The sequence below is a fragment of the Zophobas morio genome, unplaced genomic scaffold, assembly GCF_036711695.1.
Source record: "Zophobas morio isolate AGI-343-1 ecotype UQ-CSIRO unplaced genomic scaffold, CSIRO_AGI_Zmor_V1 ptg000062l, whole genome shotgun sequence".
Classification (NCBI taxonomy): domain Eukaryota; kingdom Metazoa; phylum Arthropoda; class Insecta; order Coleoptera; family Tenebrionidae; genus Zophobas; species Zophobas morio.
In genome coordinates, this window is record NW_026972167.1 from 27,639 (window position 1) to 43,958 (window position 16,320).

General features: G+C 32.5%; 1 protein-coding gene across 1 annotated transcript; it reads left to right on the top strand.

Moving 5' to 3' along the window:
* Positions 1–2,380: 2,380 nt before the first annotated feature.
* On the top strand, positions 2,381–4,169 carry LOC135143504 (protein N-lysine methyltransferase METTL21D-like). The gene is made up of 7 exons (XM_064075383.1): positions 2,381–2,390; positions 2,652–3,023; positions 3,205–3,266; positions 3,350–3,431; positions 3,481–3,626; positions 3,786–3,845; positions 3,903–4,169. The coding sequence occupies exons 1-7, from the start codon at positions 2,381–2,383 to the stop codon at positions 4,092–4,094; spliced, it is 924 nt and encodes a 307-aa protein (XP_063931453.1). The 3' UTR covers positions 4,095–4,169.
* The last annotated feature ends 12,151 nt before the right edge of the window (positions 4,170–16,320 follow it).

Genomic DNA, 16,320 nt, shown 5'->3' on the forward strand with positions numbered 1-16,320 from the left:
TTGCCTCGTAACGATTACGTGTGCCACCAGTTGTACATTTTGTTGGCGAAGCTCCAACCACGGTTAATATACTGTATACAAAATGTGCTTATTCTTAGTTTAACAAAGTCAAGTTTAGTAGTCAAAGAATTAGCAACTAAACTGAGCAAGCGTGCATTAGGATTGATAAGAAGAAGGAAAAAAGTAGTTGTTTACTAAAACAAATAAACTTTTTTATATGCGCACAAAATAATATTAGACCCACTGTAGCAAAGAACAAAAAGTGGTTTAGAATCTCTTACCTTATGGGCCAAAGAAATAATCAATAACATCCACGCTGAAGATCCTCTCCTTTGGGGCACAATATACAATATAAGAAATATCTCGAACTCGCTCGAAGTTATAGATGGCAAGGTTTCGTGTGATAAAAGAGGGGAGAGCTTCTGTAGAAAGATTGAGTTTTATTTTTTACTTGTATAATTATTGCAAACATACTACACTCGACACATTATCATATTACTGCTTCATTAATGTTTCCCTTAATTAAGCATCTTTAACAGCAAATAAAAAGCTTTTGAATGACGAAAATAAGAATGCTCTAAATTGTTTTTGCTAACCCTTCGTTAGTGTCGCGAGGCATGATACCCTAGCCTTGGTTCCATCGTCACTACCATCTGACGGGCTCTCTGACAAAGTGGGGTGTGTATAAATCCCCTGTTTCTTTGATATAAGTAGAAAACGTATTATTTTCAATATATCTATTAAAGATAATGGTTACTTTATCTTCCAGCACACTAAGGAAAGGTTAATGGTTTTGGTTACGAGTTTATATTATGTTAATGTTTGTTGGGAGGTGGTGCACTTTTATCGAAAACCAAACACTATTTGTAAATTAGCTTTTTATAGTAACAATAACTATGCTTCTTTTGGTTGCATATAGAAAGGCTTATAAGGCTATATTGGTATACTGGACGTGTATTTGGCAAGGAAAATAACAGTTGCGAGTTTTGAAAGTCTGCAATACAGGAGCAACTCAGGAAAAAGTTAATGAAATTGGTAATGACCCTAATAAACCAGTATGAGGGTTGCTTTGATTATTTAGTAATGGCATCAGTTCTTTCGGCTTTCCTTGCTTAAAGCGTCCCAATAATTTTTCGACACCTTATTTCTAGGGTAAGCAGAGTAGGAGTACAATGATTACCGAAAAGGGCTTCATCGACAACCCGGTGGTACTTTTCGAAAATAGCTATAGCTCTCGGGCTATTGTTTTCAATAGGGGTTGTCTTAAGTGGTGTTAAGTTTCTTTTAGTATGACGCTCTGTTTGTTAAGGATTACTTGTCTTAAGAGCAAAAGAATTGCGATAATGATTGCTGAAAGTAAAGTAGATGTGGCACCCTTATGTTGTAAAAATACCTTTGTTACTTATTGCTTGAGGCTAAAAAGCCATCTAAATCACCATAATCTCACATAATGACCACGAAACCTTATAAACTGTATTTTAAATACAGAAAAACGGGATACGGAAGCCTAAAGCAACCGTATTTATTATAAAAACATTTAAAATTAAAAATTTAGAAAACTTTAAGGATATTTTGCCCGGATACTATTATAACCAAATAAAAATTATAACGTTCTATAGAGAGAGAAAGCGGGAAAAAAATTAAACTAATAAAAGGCAAACTAACACTAAAAATAAAAGTAAGCAGATAATATAAAAAGAATAATTATCATTAAAACAAATTATAAAAACAAATAAAGAACAAATGAAATTTAAAACAGGTTGAGTGTAAAGGTAATACGCCGCTTTATTATAAAGATATATAACTATTAATGCATCCTGGTGATAAAAGTCCCTCGTGCTCGTCAAATCAAGTACAAAGCAGGACGTATACCCTAATAAATGAGTTTCTACCCCCCTGCTAAGAGAAGCGTTCACTTTAAGCGTGGAGGGAAAAATGGATTACACACCAACATGCTGAATATCCTTGAAAACACCCAAGGTTAGAGAGGTATTTAGCCTTTTGCATATTTTAGAGAATCGCATAAATACAATTGCTAAAAGGGAAATTCCTTGCAAAAACAGTTTTTGAACAGCTCTTTATTTATTACTTTGCTAAATTTGCATTCATTTAAGCAGTTTAAATAGTGACCTAAAGAGTGCTCATGTAGAACAGAAAGTGATTAATGATAAAAGATGTTTTTAATACCGCTATATCAGGTATATTACTAGTCCCTTTAAGCGAGGTGAGCAGTTTCCTTCAGCCTATTACTCTAAGATTAGAATGTAACCAGAAGGTAAACCTATAAGGTATTACCTGTAAGAGTCAAAGGAAAGCGAGCTCCTTCCATAGGTCTATTGTCTTCTCGAGTTTTTTCCTATTGTAAGTGCTGTTTCCAACCATGCGTAAAGGTACTTTAGAAATCTCCTAGGAAAACATATGGAGCTTTATAACTTTGAAACCAAGCAATTTAACGAAAAACAGGAGAAATTGGGTACTTTCTCCCTTTTATTGTCCTTTAATACTTCTTGTGAGAAAAAGGGTTCGCTTGGGTGGGAATTATAGTCAAGCCTTAGCTTATGTTTCCTACTAAACTCGTCCAATCAGCTTCCTTGTTTTTACATTTATTTTAGTGTTTGTTTGTCTTGATTTGTTGTTTCGTTTTCGTTAAGGACCTCAGGCAATTGGTTTTATAGTGTTCCCACTAGAGACGCTTTTTATGGCAGAAGAATTAGCAGTTAAATTTAACTTGACAGTGGAGAATCTAAGCAACGTTTGTAGTAGCCAACAGTGCATTTTAGTAAGTTCTAGAGAATACAACGTCTTTCAAGATCATAGAAATTGGATTTATAGGAAAATATGGGAATCAACTTTGTTACTCAACAAATTTTTTAATCGAAACCTTCATTCTAAATATATAGAAAACCATATTTTATCAAAGAAAAGAGAGTTTAACTTAAGTGACACAAGTATTACTCTTCTTGAGCTTGGCTCTGGAACTGGTGCGGGGGGTCTTTTAATAGCCAAAGCTTTAGCTAGCAAAGGTTTATTAACTTTTTTTTGGCTTATTCAAGAATTTAGAGTACTCTTGTAAATTTTATATTTATTAATTTTCGTTTTAGTCCTTTAATATTATATGTTTTTGTAGAAATCACTCTTTACTTATCGCCCCTCCCTTAAATTTTGTATTAATTACCTACTTTGTTTTAAAACAATTATTTTTAGAATGGAAACTTAACCTCTTTTTAACTGACTTGCCGGAAGCCTTGCCTCTTCTTAGGAGCAACGTACAGCATTTTTATAATATTTAACAGTGTTATTTTTGGAGATAAGATTTTGCAATAATTAAGTATTCACCTAACGTTAGTAGATTGCGAAAAATTCTTTTTCTTTTGAAATTTGTAAGGATCTATTGTCAATTCACCAAATTTCAGCTGATATAGGTCCCTTCGGTAATTAAAGGTGAACAATTTTTTAAAAAAATTTTAAATTATACATTAGTTACTGCCACGGTTTTACCTCTGGAATGGGGAAATTTAAATCACACACACGCTTTTCTTTCTAGTACGGTGGAAAAGCCTGATTTTATATTTGCTGTTGATTTAATTTACTTTCCCGAATTATATGAACCGTTAATAGACACTCTGGTGCTTCCTTTTTCCATTTATATTAATAAGAGTATATACAAGATTTGCAGAACATTTAGTTGACTTCCTTTTTCGTAAGTTGTGACCTTTTCCCGCATCTTAACAAATAGTGACTATTATCTCTTACAAGTAAATTATTTAGAAACTTATTATTTTTAGATCCAGACTTGTGGTGTTCAAACTCGAATTTTCCTATTTTATAAAATGAGAAATCTGGAGGTGCGTTATAAACTTTTTAAGTACTTTTATATGTATTTCGCCTATTAAATTCTAAAGTTAGAAGAGGGATTCTTTATGCTTTTTGGCAAGTTCTTTAACTGGACTAGAATCGTAGATGAGGAACTTTATGATGGCGAATTTGACTTCCACGAGTATTTCGTTTTCTTAGGAACGAAGAGGCAGAAGTTTAAAACTCGTAACTGCGATGAGTTCCAATTGATGTTAAACAGACTTTGCTTGCTGCATTGAGTTCTTCTGAGATTATATTGTTGCTTATTAGAAAGATGTAGACTTCTTTTGTTATTTTGAGAGGTCAAACTTATCGTGCTCTTTTTGCACTAAATAATCGTATGCAATTTAAAAAAAATTCATTAATAAAGTTTTAAATAATCATAACGGACGAGTTAATCCTGTCAAAAGTCACTATAGAAATTAAGTTTTAGCTTCATACAAGGCACATTATAATTTTTTTTAAAATATTAATTTAAAGAATACGAAAACCCTATAGTGCATCAAACTACTTTCCTGCATCTCTTTTATACATTGCTACTAGCATATTCTCTAGCACTTGGAAAGACACGGTTAAACGCATAATCTATCGAAGGCCAGAAATAAAAGCCGCGCCGGTGGGAAAGGAGCCCGCGCTTCTCTTGCGACGGATTATGAATTTAACCGGTATACTACCCTCCTTGTGTTAAGGGGACGTAGCTTAATAGTAGAGCTTAAAGTTATTATGTATATAGACCTGACCATAATGTTTAAAAACTAATTATTTACCTTTTAATAAACTGGTAACCTCACTGTAAGAAGGATCTTTTTATTTTATTGAGGTCTTTTTACTAATAGTGAAAACATATGAACTATACCTTAACTTATCATACAGCAGTTTGCTATAATTATCCCTTGTATTCACTTCATTAAAGATTTTATGGAAATTATTTTATTAAAAGTTCACTTTTTAAAGAATTGAGCAAAGTGACAGGGAATTTAATAGACCTATAAATAATAATCTGCAGTTTTACCGAATTAGGATAGAGACTAATTGCTTACAGATTTGTCAGTTTAGTATAATAAAGAATTTTACTAGTTAAGTAAAGTACTGAACTGCGGTCATAATATGCGCACAAGTATTCCTTTCCTCTAAACGTTATGGGTCCCCCAAAAGTGAAGACCGTTTCTCGATCCACTAAGTGTTTGAGGTTTTTTTCCAGCAGAAAATCCCTTTTAATACGTTTTTACCATTTTAATGCTTAACTTTCCGGAATCTTTATTCCAAACAAACCTTGAGTAACGACCCATCACCACAAGGACCCGAACGTAATTGCCTTTTGTTTTGTGTATACCCCTCCCCTCCACTGCTATTTGTTATAGTGGCCCTCCCGTAAGATTTCATAGGTTCAACTTTTCTCTGGGTTTTGCTTCGCTTGTATGCAAATCTCATATATATATATATGTATATATCGCACTCTTGTGTTACTTTTCAATAATGTCACTTCTTGCAAACCGCATAATATTTCTGCTATTTTTATAACATCATCTTTAGTCAACTGATTCGGAGTATAAAACTAAGATTTAATTTTTAAGTGTAACGAGAGGCTCGCTTTGGTTTCTCTGCAATCGCATGGTTTTCACCCGGTACTTTAACTTACATATATGACTGTTCGTGACTTGGCGCATTCTATACACACGTTTTCGCTGTTAAACCCCTTTTTTTACTATTCCTCTGATCTTTATGTTCTGTCTATACTATGAGTTTGTAATAACTAGGTTTTATGTAGCCCGCAAGTTTGTAGGTTGATGAACCAGGAAACAATTAGCTTTTCTATCTGTTATGCCGTAATATCTTTAAGCAAAGTTTGGTTTTTACTTACAAAGGCGAGATAAAGACCTACCTCCCATATTACTAGTATAAAGAAGCTCTTATTACAACAACGCTTGCATCGGGTTACAATCTTAAGGTACTAGTAGGGTTTTATCAGCTCAACAACAATTCTCCTACAGATTGTCTTTCTCCCTTTTTAAAGCCTCCCCTTTTCTTAACGACCCACTTCGCTCCAATAGAGTAATTTGAAGCTTATAGAAAAACTTAATAATATTTTATTACATTTTTGTTTTCAAACAAACACTTCTACGCGTTTTCATTCACAACTCACTCTTACCCCCTTATTTATCACCTTCCTACTAATCTTTTACATCACTTTTTGCAACGTTGCATCTTTCTAACCTAATTCTAATACCATACCTTAAATCCTTTCCCTAAAGCTAACAAACTTTTGTATTGGTCTTCTCGATCCAGCTACTTATCCCACTGATAATACGGTTTACTACGAAGAGGAATGAAATATTCCGGGCCTCACATAAATACGGAGCCATTTTACTTAATATTATGAAGCATTGCTCGGTTTTATCCTTTATAGGGTTATCTTCGAAATATCAAGTCAAAACGTCGTTTATTGGCTTGACAACAGACCGTTAAAATAAACTCCTCAAGCAAATTCAGTACAACAAATAATTTGGGATTCACGCGTTTTTAAATTTTTTTTTTTTGAAAGGTCTAAATGTGCAACCGAAATTATAAAGAAGCTATTTAAAAAATGTTCTTCTTCATCGAAATCGACAGTTAAACGCTGTGTTGCTGAATTTAAGATAGTCGGACAAGTACCACTCACGAACCACGATGTGAATGACCCAATGTAGTAACTACGCCAGAGATAGAAAAATTCCCCAAAATCGTTTTGACCGCATAGTATAATTGAGAGAGATAGCTGAGACTGTATGCATTTCAACTGAACGGGTAAGTAATATTTTAAACGAAAATTTAACGATAAATAAGCTTTGCGCCAGATGGGTGCCGCATTAGCTGGTAAACGACCAAAAACATTGTCGAAAGAAAATACACCGAATGTTTGGAGCTCTATAGGAGCAATCCAATCTAGTTTATACGTCGAATTATATTATTGAAGAGACTTGCGTCCATCATTATACCCCTGGAGACCAAACAACAGTCGAAATAATGGACTGCAAGAGAATAGCTTCGTAGAAGACAAAGATAGTTGTATCGGCTAGCAAAATTTTGGCGGATGGGGCTTGGGATAATTTTTATTAATTATCTTCAAAAGGAAAAAACGATGAATAGGGAGTGTTACATGAACTTACTGAAAAATTTAATACAGTTCATTAAGACAATATACCAATTCGCACGTCACCCCTCGCAAATTAATTGAAGTTTAAATTACTTCGCCACAAGCATACTCACCAGATTTAGCCCCGGGCGACCTCAACTAGTGGCTTGGTGGAAAAGGATTTGCTAACAGTAAGGGTCATCGACGCTGTAAATGAGTATTATGAGAATTTAGACTATTTGACCTCTCAGTTTGGCATAGCGGCTTAGAACATCATGATAACAAGTGTATCGAGCTAAATAGGGACTATGTTAGAAAATAAATTCTTATAAACCCAAAAAATGTTTGTTTTCCTGTTCAGGCCCGAATTTTATATAATACTCCTCCTTCGTAGAACGTCTTTCTCTGACATTGTAGAGCAATATATTTTCAAAAATCATCATTAAATTGTTTGATAAAATATCTTTGCCTAACCAAGCGTAGTTGAAATTCATTCTTCTCGCCCTCAAGTTTATAAATGTTTTTAGAAGCACCCTTTTTTCTTTAAAACTCAAGTCTTATTTTAATCTTGCATAGCATCACATAACCGCATTAACTTTTCTCCTTATCAATCTCTTACTTGGTTGCCGTCTTAATTTCGGGTTTCCCACCACCCAATCATAGTTTAAAAATGGTCGGTTAGTTTGAATTAAAGAAGTGTTCGCATTATTTACATAGGCTTCTCTTAGTCTATCTTTATATCTTTTATATGCATCACACCTGAGCTGCTCTAAGAAATTATTGGGTCAGAACAAGACAAACCATTTAACATTTTATATGAGAGATTCTAATCGGTTCTTACTCTTAGACATTTTATTCAGACTTGGTTGTTAAAAACAAATGCAGCGACTATGTTTATAATGGCAACAAATATAAAGGGATTGTCACTCCTAATAAAGAGTTATTAGCTGTTGTTGAGGCTTTTAAAGCTTGGCGTTACTTCATATATCCATTAGAATATACCGTCACCGTATCGAAGGATCATTCACCTTGAAATTTCTACTTAGAAACAGAACATAGAAGACAAGGAATTAACGATATATTAGAATACAACTTTACATAACTTTTAAACCAGTAAAGTTACATTCCAAGCCAGATAACCTTTCTTGTCTTCCTACCAAACCGAGCTTTAGCCTCATCGTATACAGCCCTTTTGTATTGTGAGACTGTCGCCAATGCATTAAACTATGCACTATTAGAACGTTACCTGATCGAAAGTTTAATATAACTTAAGATTGGAGGCCACTGATTCTCAAACCTAAATATATTTTGTCAATAGATCTCTTTCGCCAACCCTTTGAAGATCAAGATCTTTTACTTAAAAAGATTGTAGCCCCTACTACTCGACCACGCAAATTAATTTATATAACAGACAAAAATATCCAATCAGCGGTCATTTTAGATTTTGTGAAGTAGTCGAACGATGGTATTTTTTGCGAGGTTTATATTAGATGTCAGTAAATTCTTCTCTGTTATTAATTTTCCCAACCAATTAACTCCTCGCATCAATAAAAATTTTTTCTTTACCTCTGCCGGTACCTAACAACTACTGGGAAGATGTTTTCTCGATCTCTCATTGGTAAAGGGTTTGATCCGTGATAGTTGCTAATTGCAGACTTTTTAAGATGAGTCATTTTATTCCTACCAGTAATCAATAAATTCCGAAAAAACAGTGGATTGGCAGTAATTTTTTTAGCTTCATGGGTTTCGGAAAAGTTTAGTATTATCTATGGCCCCCAGTTAGTTGCTGAATTCTGAAAGTGCTTTTTTAAGTGATCAGGCTGTAAAATTTGTATGTTGACTTCCTTCGGCACAAAGTCTCATCACAGAGGTAATTAACCAGGTACTAAAGCAATATCTAGGAGTACAGTATGCTATCTTAAAACCAATTAGATAAAACAGCTGACTTTCCAGCAGAAATCATATACAGCAATATGTTTGTTATTTCCACCAGCCTCCCTCCCCACTTTTAGTTTGTACAGTTTTAATTCTCCGTTTGTTTTCACAACAATTCCGCAAACTATATCTCATTTTGCAGAATTACAAGTAGAATTACTGGAGTTTATCCATTCTGAACTTAAGGCTAAACTAACACACATACTACACATTATAGTAGCAACTTTAATGCTAAACGTCACCCGCTCAGAATTATAGTTCACCATCTAGTATTCTTAATAGAAAGAATATTAAGGCCATGAGGCTTTGCTTAAAGCCTTAATTTAAGTGTTTGTGACCGTTTGAAGTTAGATCATTAGGATAAATCCAGTTGCTTTGAAACTTAAACTTAAAACTCCATAAGAATTTACGCATTCTTTTTATCACCGAAACACAAAACTTCTTAAACTCTTCATTTCCTATTATTAAATAACTTTAGAGAGATCGGTTTCAAAAATTTTAAAGACGATACCTAATTAGATAACAGCTGTACTTAATGAGAGGCTCTCTGCGGATGGACAAACTGACACCTGATGGAAAATCAGAAAATAAGCTAAATAGGCAGTCAAGTGTCATAACTTAGTTGACGAACAAAATACGAAATAAAAATACGTCAACAAGACAAGTATATAATTATTACATGTCTGTAGAACTTGTATCTGGAAAGCATTACGTCTACCGAACACCGACAAAGGCCGAAGAGATGGAATCTACAAAATTATCTTTTGACGTATAATGCGACCGAGATTTTTCAATAAATGATAATCTTGTGGAAGATGTGCTTCTGGTTAGATGAACTTTGAGGACGAGCGTACAAGAAAAAATGTGTATTGTTATCTTCCTGTGGTAAACCTCATTATAGCTTTTATTAGCATACCTTGTATGCAATGATTATTCCTACTAGGCGTATGAGCCTTACGATTAACATAACAAAGCGGTTTTGCTATTCTCTTTAGAGTCTTAGTTTATTTTGTGTTTTTTTATTGTTAGTAAATCTACATATAAACTACCAATATTTTTGTAGTAGGTGTAATTTTCCGACCTCTTATAGAGCTTATTATCCCTTGACAATAGCACGCTCATTTCCAATATGAAGGGAAGACAGCATAAGCACCTAATAGTTTACTAAAACCTTTCACGTATAAGGTTGTTGCGTAAATATAATAATTATAATATACATACTATACGGATCATATTTAAATGACGGTATAGCCACTGGACAATCCTTCATAACTAAATTTTGAAAGCTAACTAGATCAAAGCAAAAAACATGGTTAAAGCGCAAAATAAACTAATTTGACGGCTCCATGACACCGATAAACATATTAAACAGGGTCACAATAAAATAAGAGTATATAATTAAAACTAGCGCGTTATGTGTAGAAAAAAAATTTTAAATAAACTTTAGTAAGTCCGTTAAGGTTAAGATAAAAGGTATCAAGATAGTTAACTACAAAAGTTTTAAGGGTAGTTTACCTTAATTAGAAATCTCTCCTTACAAAAATTGCTAATTTTTAAAGTAATAAATAGAAACAAAGGGAGGTTAAAATCATCTTAGGTGTAATATTAGCATACTGGAAAAAAAAAGTGAAGAGAAAATTTGGATATTTAATTACAAAAAAATTTTGAGGGAGGATAGGCTGGCTAAAAAATTTCTCCTTACAAAAATTGCTGATTGTTCAATAACGAATATAGATAAAGGGATTAACACCATCTTTAGGTTTGAGAGTAGCATACTGGTTATAAAAATTATTCTTAAGCTGTTTAGTAATTTTTAAAAAAAATTTTAACATAACTTTAAATTCTAATACAAAAGTTACCTGAAATTCGAAAATTTCTTATTTAAAAATTGTTAATTTAATAGTTAAGTCGTTACTCTTTTATTACTTTGTTAAAAAACATTTATAGTCCCTTTTCAAAATAGGTTTTTTTTTACATATACAATTTGATATAAAATTCTGAATGTAAACAAAATTTTAAATTTAATTTTTAAGGAAAGAATAAATACAGTAAAACAGCTATATTTAAGAAAATAACTCTTACTAAAGGCACATTCTAAACAGTACTAATTTACAAAAAAGGCACTTTGGTAAAGTACACTCATAGGTCGCACCGTTAAAGTACTAGCTGTATTTACTATGGGTATAAGTTAAGAAACATGAAGTACGTTGTAAAATTAATTTTTTAAATAGTGCCACCGCTTATGTGCACGAGCCATATGTAAAATTGATGCGTTTAAAACGGTGGTAAGAAGTTACGTACAAAACATGTTTTTATCGTCATTTTATCCTCTTGACCAATCAGATCTTCACTTACTTTTAAATTTGTAATTTTAATAAAATTTAAACGAATTTAATACTATTTCAAAATAGTGTACTTGCAGTTGGTGCTGTGTTCAACATGTAAGAAATTTAAAAATGTTTAAAGAAATATTATTTGTTCCTATTAATCTTACAATAAAATGATGGTAAACTAAAACTTTTTAAAAGATACCCTACTTGCTGAGAGGCATATATTATAACAACACCTAATTCAAAGTAAGATTTTTTGTGGCTATTTAAATTGAATTTAAATGAACAAAGCAAAGAGGAAAAGAAAAGCACAAAACTCTACAATGCATTCAACTTCGTCAAATGTATACCAAGGTCCAATTACGGAAGTTAACCCTAGTGCGTATAATTTTCTGACGAATGTAAGTTTAAAGTCTTTAGATAATGCATTTATATGTAATAGAAGAGAGTAATATTTTATAATTAATATTTTATAATATCAGATTACTCCTAGGGCCCCTGGGTTCCCCTCTTCAAATGTGCGAATGGAAGACATCTTATATCCTAATTTTTATGCATCTGGCCATGAACCCAATTTCTTTGTTGGTCAGCAACCTTTTTCTAGAGATAATAGCCACTTCATTATCGGGGAAAAAAATATAATACAACCTCCTGGAAACCCCATCCTTCCTGGATCCTCTACTTTTGGTAGTGGCAAAATGGATCCTTTCATACCTGTCGGCTCGGCGATCTCCGAAAATTTATTACCACTATCTAAAGCGAATAAAATTCAATCCATAAAAAGAAATACTAAACTGAGCTCCCTGACTTCTGAGGAACGAAAAGAGAGAAGAAAAGGGCAAAATAGAGTTGCAGCCACCCGCTATAGAGAAAAACTACATGCACGAATTATTAGTATGGAAAAAAAAATAAAAATACTTGAAAGAGATAAGGAGGAATTAAGATTGGAAAATGAAAGGTTAAGGTTAGAAAATCAAGAGTTAAAGAACTGCATAATCAGAGATAATTAAAAAAAATAGATAGGTATTTAGTTCCGTGGCAATGTAAAAAGATTTTGTAAATAAACTAATAAATCCTTTATAAATTAAAAATATCTAGCTATTTTTACTATTTAGGATTTAAAGGTGGGACAAAGTTTCTAATAAGCTTTCAGAGTTCTTTTTTATTGTAAACATTTTTTTAAAACTTACATTAATTTTATACAAGTACCATCACTGAGCTTTATCGTGCATTTTAATATAATAAAGTCAGTTGAGGACGGAAATACGAAGCTTTTTACCCTTAACCCTTTTAGTCTTGTCATGAATTCCGTAGGATTAAAAAACCTTTCTTTTGCAGCGAAACAAAAAAAAGCAAGTTTATATGACGTTAGCCGAAAATTGGTTTAACTAAAAATTAGCTTTTACTAAGTGTTACAAATTCTATATAAATCTTATTACTATTTAATCTCTACCAATATAACATTTTAAAAACACACTTTTCGATACTTCAGAAGGTTTGAAAAACTTAAGTATTAAGTTTAGCTTTTTTAAAAGTTAGAGTCTCAGGTTTTAATAGTTTTTTCTAACATACCTCCCTCCCAGTTGGCCTAGTGACGCAAATAAATTTTTTACAAGTTTGTCTTGCTAAGAAAGTATTGTAATCAAAACATCTATATTGATGCTTAAAAAGGGCATCAAAGAGCAGCGCTACCCCTTAAAATAATCTGGCTAAAAGTTATTTACCCCTCTTGAATGTGGTTCTGTACAACGTTGAGGTATCTTTTGAACCCCGGGACCCAAGGGTTTCACTTCTTTCCCCCGTCATGACAGTCACTTAAGCTTTACATTTTTGTATTTTCATCATTTAGAAGAGATGTTCTCTTTTCAATCCATTATAATGGAGGTAACTTCATCTTACTCCTTACTTTAAGTTTACACTTACATCCTTAGTATTACCCCCTTACTGTAATCCTTCTACATTAATATCCAGGTGATATTTGTTCTTCCGTGGATTTGGCAAATCTAAGTTTGTTGATACTATCCTTCTTATCCTTATTATCAAATTCCATTAACATGAAACCGAAGTTCTTATAAGCTCGCATTCCTACACGCACTAAATTAATACATGCCTATATAGCTCTTTACTTAATGACATTTTGGGTAGTAGTACTATAATATCATCTTAAAAACTTAAAATATATAGGTGCAAGCCCCAAAGAATTTTAATATTTTTATCTCACGAATTTTCGTGAATAAAACTACTTTGGGGCCCTGATTTTAGCACCATTTTAATAAACACTACTGCCATCTCTTTTTATGTTAATATGATTTTTTACTATACTCCTTATAACAGTAATTAGTATTATTACATTCTTCATAACAAACAATAAGATTACAGCAACAAAATTTTTACCACCGTAAACATTAGTAGGTCACGATTTTCGCTAATAGATCGTATAAAAATCGATGGTATATTCAATTCTCCGGCCCATCTACTATTTTTTAGAACCTAAGGGGAATGTTTGTACTCAGACAAGGGGCATCGTTGAGCACAATTTCAATAGTCGTTAACCTGTACTCTACAGCTTATATACCACATGCGCTTATTATTTTGTTTAAGTAAAAAAAAATTCGTACTAAGATCTAAAACCTAATGACTATGCTCATACACGTTCGTGCACGGGACAATAGTTTTACAGAAAGGTCTTAGCCGGGTCCTCAATTTATTGAAGTTTAACAAAATTATCTTATGGTCTCTGCAAAGCCTTGATGCATATTACTAACTCACGGTAATTAATTTTTATTGCTATATAAATTAAAATTTTATCCTATTGGAGGTAAAAGGAGATCGCTTATATCTCACTAAATCTTCGGCGATGCTATTATTTTTAAATAAATTTTGCATGATTCTTGTTAAACCGTAGCAACTTATTAGAAAAGGCGATTTAGATGAAAAGAAACCTGCGCACGTTAGAAAAGATCATGTTATAAAAAGACTGGGAAGTTTACGAGGTACATGAAGGCGTTCCCTACAAGCGGTTACCTAATAATTTATTATTAAAAACAGAACAGTAAATTTAGGTATTTTTATGTTTAGGGTTTTCACGACGGTAACAAAATTCTTAAATTATAGTTATGCATATTTGTGGAATCATGGGCGCCAAAGCTATACAATATGTCTGTACTCCAAGATCATAAAACTGTGCACTCTTTGCAATACAGGAACTTCTATTATCAGTATGCCCTAAGCTGGATTAGGTAAGAAGAGCCCTCTTCAACTTAGTACCCTCGGTTTAAAGTTAAAGAAATTGATATTTGAAAATTATCACCAAAAATCTTCACTAAAAATACTATTTAGTTTGCGAAGTGGTGATAACTTAAATGATAGTAAGGAATTTTTTTGAGTTTTGATGAAACTATACTTAAGTGACCACGCGGAGCAATTAAATTAGCGTTGAACCCTTTTTAAAACATTAATACCTATATTTTTCTGAAAAATTAGATTTTACAAATTGAGGCTTCACATAATCGCCAACTGACTATTATAGCTTCATAAAGCATCAACTTTTAATTTAAATTTAAATTTTTTTTTTAGATATTGTAATAAACAGAGTCCAAAAAACCAACCCATCTTAACTGGGTAAAGGTTAACGTATATTCTCCTGAGAACTATTGTCCATTTATATGGATACTTATTAATAATATAATGCAAAACATAACATATGAATGGTTAAAACTACATTTCATTAAAATTTGGTTATAAACGCATATATCATGCAGCTTTTCAATATTAAACTTTTAAAATCGCTGATCGGCTTCTAGAACTGCAAGACGTTAAAAACGTGGAGCATGTAATCGGTGCACCTAGAAACCGTTCATACATGAAAAAACCCTAAGAGATTTTTACTTAACGTTTGCAGCAACTCCTCGTTCCACCCAAACTTTACCAAACAGGAACAATGCAAGGACGAGCTAAAGACCTGAAGTCCGAGGTCAAGAATTCTGAGGTGCTCAAATCCTAAGTGCAAGAAGAAAACTAAGTTTTTTTATGTGTAAATGCAATAAGTTTTTTTGCATCACGGGTCAATATAACTGTTTCTAAGAGTTTCATAAAAAAAAAATTAAGTTTACACCTTTAATCTCAAAAAATTATTTAATTTAATAATTTTTTTCTAATTCGGGCCTCAAGAGGGAATTAGTAACTGTCTAATTAGCTCATTTAGTTAGTGGGGGTCTGGTATAATTATTAAATGTCTTGCTACCAAATAATACACTTGCAACCGTGGTTAACATAAATTTCCTTCCTTTCCTTAACTCCAAGACCACAAATTAATTTCACTGTCCGCAGATTGGGTCCCTTAATCAATATGTATATATAATTATAATTGGCTGTAAAACTTATAAAAGTAATTTAAAATCACTATGAATATAAATATTAACGTCCATTCCTTAACATCTTCAGGCGCTCTCTCCCTCACGGACACCTTACGAAAACTTCAGGCATCTTTAAAACCTACCTTAAACTTTTGATTATAAAAATTTTTCTATATTAACAAATACTTAACCGTATAGAAACATTCTCATATATTCAACTATCTACAATTAACTTTATAACTATTTCCTACCATTTGTTACTGTTATTTTTCTTTGTTTTTTTAATTATTAGCATTCTTTTTAAACTTTTACCAGTAAATGTTGACGAATCATCCCTCGTTCAGCAACAAGTCGCATGAAAGGAACTTTCTTATACTCATAACTGAAAGATGACGGAAATTTAAATATAAATTTAAAGATAGCTTTTAAAAACAGGTGAATGGTCTGTTTTTCCGGGTAAAATCTCCCTTTGCAATGTATGTACTGGATTTTTTGTTACAAAACGGGTCCTCAAGTTAAAGTTATTTCAATTACTTCCTACCGAGAAAAAAATTTAAGGGTCAAGGTACAGATCCTTTCTACTGATACAAAACCTAATAATCCGAGAGAGCACCCTACTTCGTTATACGAGAAAAAATTATTTCCAAAAATCTACAAAAGTCAACTTAAGATAAAATTTCAATTTATAAGGATGTTAATAGTATTTATGGCATCAAACCCGTCAATATTTACC